The sequence below is a fragment of the Nansenia antarctica genome (genome assembly GCF_963989245.1).
Source record: "Nansenia antarctica genome assembly, chromosome: 1".
Lineage (NCBI taxonomy): Eukaryota > Metazoa > Chordata > Actinopteri > Argentiniformes > Microstomatidae > Nansenia > Nansenia antarctica.
Genome location: NC_137674.1, coordinates 113,417,362 through 113,426,654, shown reverse-complemented (window position 1 = coordinate 113,426,654; position 9,293 = coordinate 113,417,362). Strand labels below are relative to the sequence as shown.

Here is a 9,293-nt window from a genome sequence, read left to right as displayed (position 1 = left end):
ACTGATGTTCTATCCATCCCCATTCATAGACTGATGTTCTATTCATCCATTCATACACTGAGAGAGTACCCAAATGTATAGTTAGACGTATTGAATAGAAACACGATGGACACTTTTTTTTTTTTTGTCCATAGTGTTTGTTTCAGGTGTGTTTTAGTTAGGTGTGTTTCAGTTATATGCCTGTCTCCTCTTGAATAAAGCTTTCCATGTTGTTTTCCTCTCTGCTTGTTGATAGCACCGTGCTTACTTAACCACTAGGCTGCTCTACTCAACTGTCTCTCGATGTCTTCTATGACATCTATGAAGGCAGCCAGGGAAATGACTACGTCAAATTAGTTGTATACTTCCAGTGTGAATGTAAAAACTAAAAAGCACATTTATAAAGTATATTAACAAACAAACTAAACATCTCTTCTATTTTCGTCTTACTGAAATCTGATGTGGACAAACTATTTATGCAGAATAATTCTCAGCACCTTTTCCTTATTGTGTATTGTTGTTATTTTATTTTTCCTCTGTGTGATCACAGCAAAGAACCACACGACCAATACACCTTTTTGTGTGAGGAGGAAATATGAGGACAACTTTATTGTTCTAGCACCTTCTTAATGCAGATACTGTATGTCCCACCTTGTGGACACTCTGTCCAGGACTGACCTGTGTGTGTGTTTGTGTTGCAGTTTAAGAGGATGCTGAACAGGGAGCTGACCCACCTGTCAGAGACCAGCCGCTCAGGAAACCAAGTCTCAGAGTTCATCTCCAACACCTTCTTAGGTGAGTGAACTCTAACCCTAACAACAGTCTGTATGACGACAACAACAACGACAACAACTTCAGTCTGTATGACAACAACAACAACTTCAGTCTGTATGACAACAACAACAACAACAACAACAACAACAACAACAACATCAGTCTGTATGAGAACATCATCTGTTGTTTCTCTTTTACTAGTGTTTTCTCTTAAGCACTTTGGGCGGCTGTTTTTGTCGTTGTAAAATGTGCTATATATATCACACCTACACATATATATATATATATATATATATATATATATATATATATATAAATGTGATGTATATAAAGGTGATGTGTATATATATATATATAAATAAATAAACCTGACTTCCTTCCTTGCAGAGAAGCAGCAGGATGTGGAGATCATGTCTCCGCCCCCCAAGGAGAAGGACAAGAAGAAGCGGACGCCCATGTCTCAGCCCATGTCTCAGATCCTGGGGGTGAAGAAGCCCCCCGCCCCCTCCAGCCCCGCCCCCCCCAGCCCCGCCCCCACCAGCGTCCCCCGCTTTGGGGTCTCCACCACCCAGGAGGGCCTGCTGGCCAAGGTGGGGGGCCAAACACACCACCGCTTTACCTGTCTGACATGTCACCATTTACCTATCATTTACCTGTCTGACATGTCACCATTTACCATCTTACATGTCACCATTTACCATCTTACATGTCACCATTTACCATCTTACATGTCACCATTTACCTATCATTTACCTGTCTTATCTCCTGGTTGTATCAGAGCTGAGTGTCTGATGGAGGTGTGTTGTGTTGCAGGAGTGTGAGGACATCAACCGTTGGGGTTTAGACGTGTTCAAGATCGCTGAGTACTCTGGGAACCGTCCTCTGACCGTGGTCATGTACGCCATCTTCCAGGTACTCTTCTTTTTCTTTTTCTTTTCTAAGTGTTAATCTCTTCTTCATACAGTAGCAGTGTGTGTGGATGCAGAGTCTAGATGTGGCTGGTTGGCACTTTTATGGAACTGAGTTGCAACGTTAATAACTTGGCCAGAAATGGCAAAAGCTGTGAAATGAAGCACTTAATCATGTTTCTGAAACATTATTATCACCAGTAGAACTGTGTAGCAAGCGGAGAAGGATATTCCTTGGGAGAAATGGAACATTGACCAATATAGTTTTGGTCTCTGAAATTAAAAATACAAACATTACACGTTTCAAAATGATGGTGTTGAGGTCAAGCACTTTAACGCCTTCAAGGACCATTCCTATGTTTTGGTTGTTTAGAACGGTGTATACATTTTCCGCTATAATAAAACTTTGCATATTTCCATTTACAGTTTTCAGTGTGGCCACAGGGGGCGACAAAGCTCAAACATGTTACATCCTGTACCTTTAACCAGAAGGTCTCAGAGGGTTCAGCTGTGTTAGGGTCAGGGTTCCTCCATCATGTGACCCTGCAGTCCCTAACCCCAGCCCCCCCCGCCCCTCCCTGCCCCCCCCTCAGGAGAGAGACCTGCTGAAGTCGTTCCAGATCCCAGCAGACACGTTCCTGACCTTCATGCTGACCCTGGAGGACCACTACCACGGGGACGTGGCCTATCACAACAACATCCACGCCGCCGACGTGGTGCAGTCCACCCACGTGCTGCTATCCACCCCCGCGCTGGAGGCAAGTAGAACACTCCTGTATGGGGGGGGGGGAGGCAAGGCAAGGCACACAACACTCCTGTATGGGGGAGGGATGGGGGGGGATGGCCCCTGGCCTGAGCTGGATTACTCTTCCTGCTACGACTGGTGAATTGATGAGTGAAATGTATCGATTGTAAGTCGCTTTGGAATGCCCAAATGTTTATGTTTATGTTTTGAATAGGAGTGATGGAAAACCTCATGCCAATATCCCCTAGTTGTTGATAGACATGGAGATAGTACGTTTCTACTGCTGTTAGTCCAGGGTTGTGTTCCAGTGACCTGGCCTGTAACTGGATGTAACTGTGTGTGTTCCTGTCAGGCGGTGTAACTGTGATGTCACTTCCTGTCAGGCGGTGTAACTGTGTGATGTAACTTCCTGTCAGGCGGTGTAACTGTGATGTAACTTCCTGTCAGGCGGTGTAACTGTGATGTCACTTCCTGTCAGGCGGTGTTTACAGACCTGGAGATCATGGCCGCCCTGTTCGCTGCTGCCATCCACGACGTGGACCACCCCGGGGTCTCCAACCAGTTCCTCATCAACACAAGTCAGTTCCCCCCCCCTCCTAACTCCTCCCTCATCCCTCCTCCCTCATCCCTCCTCCCTCATCCCTCCCTCCCTCATCCCTCCTCCCTCATCCCTCCTCCCTCATCCCTCCTCCCTCATCCCTCCTCCCTCATCCCTCCTCCCTCATCCCTCCCTCCCTCATCCCTTCTCCCTCATCCCTCCTCCCTCATCCCTCCTCCCTCATCCCTCCTCCCTCATCCCTCATCCCTCCTCCCTCCTCCCTCCTCCCTCATCCCTCATCCCTCCTCCCTCATCCCTCCTCCCTCCTCCCTCATCCCTCATCCCTCCTCCCTCATCCCTCCCTCCCTCCTCCCTCATCCCTCCTCCCTCATCCCTCATCCCTCCTCCCTCATCCCTCCCTCCCTCATCCCTCCTCCCTCATCCCTCCTCCCTCCTCCCTCATCCCTCCTCCCTCATCCCTCATCCCTCCTCCCTCATCCCTCCCTCCCTCATCCCTCCTCCCTCATCCCTCCTCCCTCCCCCCTCCTCCCTCCTCCCTCATCCCTCCTCCCTCATCCCTCCCTCCCTCATCCCTCCTCCCTCATCCCTCCTCCCTCATCCCTCCTCCCTCATCCCTCCTCCCTCATCCCTCCTCCCTCATCCCTCCCTCCCTCATCCCTCCTCCCTCATCCCTCCTCCCTCATCCCTCCTCCCTCATCCCTCCTCCCTCATCCCTCCTCCCTCATCCCTCCTCCCTCATCCCTCCTCCCTCATCCCTCCTCCCTCATCCCTCCTCCCTCCTCCCTCCTCCCTCATCCCTCATCCCTCCTCCCTCATCCCTCCTCCCTCATCCCTCCTCCCTCCTCCCTCCTCCCTCATCCCTCCTCCCTCATCCCTCCTCCCTCATCCCTCCTCCCTCATTCCCCCTCCCTCATCCCTCCTCCCTCATCCCTCCTCCCTCCTCCCTCATCCCTCCTCCCTCATCCCTCCTCCCTCATCCCTCCTCCCTCATCCCTCCTCCCTCATTCCCCCTCCCTCATCCCTCCTCCCTCATCCCTCCACATTCCCCCTCCTCCCTCATCCCTCCCCCCTCCCTCAGTTTATTTCTATAGCACCTATCACAGACCAGCGGTCACAAAGTGCTTTACATAGGCTATGAAAACACAATTAAAGAGCAAAAGTAATAGCAGGTTAAAAGAAATAGGTAAACAAGTGAAAATAAAAATAAGAAACAAATAACAAGTGTGCAACAAATAATAACAAGACCCAGAAAGACAGGCTTCTTTTGGGGTTAGCCAGAAGCCTGTCTGTACGGGACAGTCTTGAGCTGTTTTTTAAATGCTTCGACCGAGACCGCTGTGTATGTGTGTGTGTGTGTAATGTTGTGTATGTGTGTGTGTGTGTGTGTGCCTCAGACTCGGAGCTGGCGCTGATGTACAACGATGCGTCGGTCCTGGAGAACCATCACCTGGCGGTGGGCTTCAAGCTGCTGCAGGAGGAGAACTGTGACATCTTCCACAACGTCAACAAGAAGCAGAGGCAGTCGCTACGCAAGATGGTCATAGACATGGTGAGGGAGGGAGGCACAGGGAGGTAGACATGGTGAGGGAGGGAGACACAAGGAGGTAGACATGGTGAGGGAGGGAGGCACAGGGAGGTAGACATGGTGAGGAGGGAGGGACAGGGAGGTAGACATGGTGAGGAGGGAGGCACAGGGAGGTAGACATGGTGAGGGAGGGAGGGACTGTGTCTCAGGAGGTAGAGGCTGTGTCTCAGGAGGTAGAGGCTGTGTCTCAGGAGGTAGAGGCTGTGTCTCAGGAGGTAGATGCTGTGTCTCAGGAGGTAGAGGCTATGTCTCAGGAGGTAAAGGCTGTGTCTCAGGAGGTAGAGGCTGTGTCTCAGGAGGTAGAGGCTGTGTCTCAGGAGGTAGAGGCTGTGTCTCAGGAGGTAGAGGCTGTGTCTCAGGAGGTAGAGGCTGTGTCTCAGGAGGTAGAGGCTGTGTCTCAGGAGGTAGAGGCTGTGTCTCAGGAGGTAGAGGCTGTGTCTCAGGAGGTAGAGGCTGGTGGAGGTAGAGGCTGTGTCTCAGGAGGTAGAGGCTGTGTCTCAGGAGGTAGAGGCTGTGTCTCAGGAGGTAGAGGCTGTGTCTCAGGAGGTAGAGACTGTGTCTCAGGAGGTAGAGGCTGTGTCTCAGGAGGTAGAGACTGTGTCTCAGGAGGTAGAGACTGTGTCTCAGGAGGTAAAGGCTGTGTCTCAGGAGGTAGAGACTGTGTCTCAGGAGGTAGAGGCTGTGTCTCAGGAGGTAGAGGCTGTGTCTCAGGAGGTAGAGGCTGTGTCTCAGGAGGTAGAGGCTGTGTCTCAGGAGGTCCTTGGGCAAGACACTGAACCCCCAAAATTGCTCCCAGTGAGCGGGCCGGCCGGCGCCTTGCATGGTAGCTTGCCGCCATTGGTGTGTGAATGTGTGTGTGAACGGGTGAATGAGAGGCTGTTGTAAAGCGCTTTGGAATAAGGCGATATATAAGTCAGTACATTTACCATTCCATTTAGCTGAAGTGGAAAACATTACTGTCAATACATAGAAGTTACCTACCTATCTGCTTAGTCAAACGTAGCGATTGTAAGTCGCTTTGGAAGAAGGCGTCTGCTGAATAACAAACATGTAAATGAGATGTAACATCCAGCACCTCTGTGTGATTGACAGGTGTTGGCCACAGACATGTAACGTCCAGCACCTCTGTGTGATTGACAGGTGTTGTGTGATTGACAGGTGTTGTGTGATTGACAGGTGTTGTGTGATTGACAGGTGTTGTGTGATTGACAGGTGTTGTGTGATTGACAGGTGTTGTGTGATTGACAGGTGTTGGTTGTTGTGATTGACAGGTGTTGGCCACAGACATGTCCAAGCACATGAACTACCTGGGGGACCTGAAGACCATGGTGGAGACCAAGAAGGTCACGAGTCTGGGAGTGCTGCTGCTCGACAACTACTCTGACCGCATCCAGGTGAGAGGCAGGGGGGTGAGACAGCATCCAGGTGAGAGGCAGGGGGGTGAGACAGCATCCAGGTGAGAGGCAGGGGGGTGAGACAGCATCCAGGTAGCAGACAGGTAGACAGGCGGGTAGACAACATCCAGGTGAACAGACAGACAGGTAGACAACATCCAGGTAGACAGACAGACAGGTAGACAACATCCAGGTAGACAGACAGACAGGTAGACAACATCCAGGTGAACAGACAGACAGGTAGACAACATCCAGGTGAACAGACAGACAGGTAGACAACATCCAGGCAGACAGACAGGTAGACAACATCCAGGTGAACAGACAGACAGGTAGACAACATCCAGGCGGACAGACAGGTAGACAACATCCAGGTGAACAGACAGACAGGTAGACAACATCCAGGTGAACAGACAGACAGGTAGACAACATCCAGGTGAACAGACAGACAGGTAGACAACATCCAGGTGAACAGACAGACAGGTAGACAACATCCAGGTGAACAGACAGACAGGTAGACAACATCCAGGTGAACAGACAGACAGGTAGACAACATCCAGGTGAACAGACAGACAACATCCAGGTGAACTTATATATAAGTGTCTCTCTCCTCAGGTGTGTATATATATATATATATGTGTGTATATCCTCAGGTGTTACAGAACATGGTGCACTGTGCAGACCTGAGCAACCCCACCAAGCCTCTGCAGATCTACCGCCAGTGGACGGAGAGGATCATGGATGAGTTCTACACGCAGGGGGACCGGGAGAGGGACAAGGGCCTGGAGATCAGCCCCATGTGTGACAAACACAATGCCTCCGTGGAGAAGAGCCAGGTACACACACACACACACTTCCAGACCTACATTTCGTTACGATTTAGGGCGTAGTTAGTTACAATATGTTACAATGTTGCAATTAACCTCGTCGTTTGTGTTCGCACTGCAATCGAGACTGAGTCGCTCTCAACAGGCTTTCAAAACAGTTTTGTGATTTCTCTTTTAGCCCGTCGCCGGTGCCTTTAATCCCGTATCCTAATCGAAAATGCAACATCATCAGCAACGACAGTGGGTTATTGCATTTACTGCTGTTCTCTGGTTCATGTTCTTATACCAGTGCTCAGTATAGAGTATTTTAAATGAACATTCGTAATGTATGTCTCTGATGTTCATGGTCAATTAAATCAGCCTATTTTGTGAAACAAATAATGTTCCCGCTAATGGGTTAACCGAGCATTCTCGCACCTAACGTGCAAACACCTAGCTTCGAACTATTCATAGCAATATGCGCGGGGCAAAAATAATCTATTGCTTCTAAAATCACCACGAACAGAACGGCGGAGGTACGGGTAAACAGGGCTCATGTTGGTGTCCTCAAAGGTAAGAGTTGGTTTTCTTTAACTCAACTGATAGCATTACCTTGCTGTTGTTGTTTACCGAATGCTCCATCTGACTGTCACACTGAGATTTTACTTGTGTAAACAGTTAATGAGTAACGTTAGCCGGTTTTGTGCGTGTACTCTCATGTAGGCCTACTTCGTATTGATCTTTCTGTGTGTGTGTGTGTGTGTGTGTGTAATGCGCGTTCCGCATGTTCCGCTGCAGCTGTAGGATTTATTGGTATTTGATCACCTTCTATATAAAATCACCTGCTCGGCTTTAATGACTTAACCACTATTTAAGAAATTATAATTGTTGCCACCCTCTAGTTTTTGGTGAAATTACGTCTTTGTTTTGAGCGCCAGTGCGCGTTTTATGCGCTGCGCACGCGAAAGATGACCGATCCGCCACTAATGTGAAAAAATCCTGGAGGAAACACTGAAATGCAAACAAAAAATAAAAAAGGAAAATAAAAAAGTGGGTCTCATTTGTCATGGATTCTCTTCCGTAAAAGATAAGAAGGGGGACCACACTTCTGAAAACACATCCGCCTTATCCTGCAGGTCATATTTAAGTCTCTCCAAGGGCAACACAGACATTATCTGGGTGATCCATAGCTGTTCAGTAGGAATCACATCAGTGTTCCATAAAATTAAAATACACTTTTTGGCAAAAAATCTGTGTGTCAAACAATTTCCCATGTTCGGGAATCATATTTACATTTGCATCAACCCCTAAAAGGTACAAGGGTGTCCTTTATCCCCACTCCTATCTGCACTGGTGATCGAACCCTTTTCTCAATCAGTTTGGTTAGATTGCAAGATTGAGGGCATACTTGCTGGGAACCAGGAGCACAAGATTTATCTTTGCAGATGATACTTTATTATTTTTGTCAAACTTAAATAACTTTTAACCCAATGTAATACTAGTCCCCACCATATCTTTCCAGTTTAATTGTGATTGTGATAATGATTGTGATAATGATTGTGATAGTGATGGTGATAGTGATAGGGATAGTGACAGTGATAGTGACAGTGTTTGTGACAGTGACAGTGACAGTGACAGTGATTGGGATTGGTTGACAGGTGGGCTTCATCGACTACGTGGTCCACCCCCTGTGGGAGACCTGGGCGGACCTGGTCCACCCTGACGCCCAGGACATCCTGGACACGCTGGAGGACAACAGGGAGTGGTACCAGAGCATGCTGCCCCACAGCCCCGGGGAGAGGGACCGGGAGCTGGGCCCGGAGACGCTGGGCCTGGGGGGGGCCTCTTCTGGAGGGGGGGGGGACAAGTTCCAGTTTGAGCTCACCCTGGAGGAGGAGGAGGAGGAGGAGGGGGAGGGGGAGGGGGAGGGGGAGTCGGACCTGGAGACCTCCCCCGAGCATGAGCCTCTGCTGGAGGGGGGGGGAGGCTCGCGGTCGCTGTCCCCGGACCCCAGCAGCAGCAGCAGCAGCGGCAGCAGCAGCAGGGGGCACCGCCCCCCCTCGCCCCACCCCGGCCGCCGCCCCCCCCGCCTGGCCGCCATGTCGGTCCACCGGACGCTCAGCCCCGGGCGCGGGGGGGGGGGCGACACAGACGACACAGACGACAGAGACCTCAGCCCAGAGGGGGGGGGCGAGGTGGCGTACCTGCGGCTAGGCACGTAACAGCCACCACGCCCCCCACCCCCCGCGTGTCCCTCTGGCCCGGCTTGGTTTAGGGCGAACAGAACAGAACAGGGTGGGGTGGGTTGGGGTGGGGGGGGGCTTTCAACATGTCTGTATTCACCACAGTCCCTTTACACTGGAGACACTTCTCTGGAGACGCCCCCCCACCTTTTAAAAACAGAAATCTTGTAGAAGAAGAAGAAGAATTTTTGTGCCAAGATATGCCTTTCTTTAAGTCCTGCTTCCTTTGGTTTACCCTGGGGGGGGGGGCTGACGCAGACTACTGTAGGAGGAGGGGGGGGGGGTGTCGGTCGTTGACACAGA

General features: G+C 50.4%; 1 protein-coding gene across 1 annotated transcript in view; it reads left to right on the top strand.

The window, feature by feature from the left end:
• Positions 1-8,969, top strand: part of pde4cb (phosphodiesterase 4C, cAMP-specific b) — a gene marked incomplete at both ends in the record, with an annotated part of 122,498 nt that extends 113,529 nt beyond the window's left edge. Inside the window, 9 exons of the mRNA XM_080530359.1 lie at positions 681-774; positions 1,141-1,343; positions 1,567-1,665; positions 2,255-2,419; positions 2,885-2,984; positions 4,360-4,514; positions 5,822-5,944; positions 6,595-6,777; positions 8,406-8,969. Of these exons, the coding sequence (XP_080386485.1) occupies positions 681-774; positions 1,141-1,343; positions 1,567-1,665; positions 2,255-2,419; positions 2,885-2,984; positions 4,360-4,514; positions 5,822-5,944; positions 6,595-6,777; positions 8,406-8,969 (1,686 nt within the window). The remainder of the gene's footprint in view (positions 1-680; positions 775-1,140; positions 1,344-1,566; positions 1,666-2,254; positions 2,420-2,884; positions 2,985-4,359; positions 4,515-5,821; positions 5,945-6,594; positions 6,778-8,405) is intronic.
• Positions 8,970-9,293: the final 324 nt, after the last annotated feature.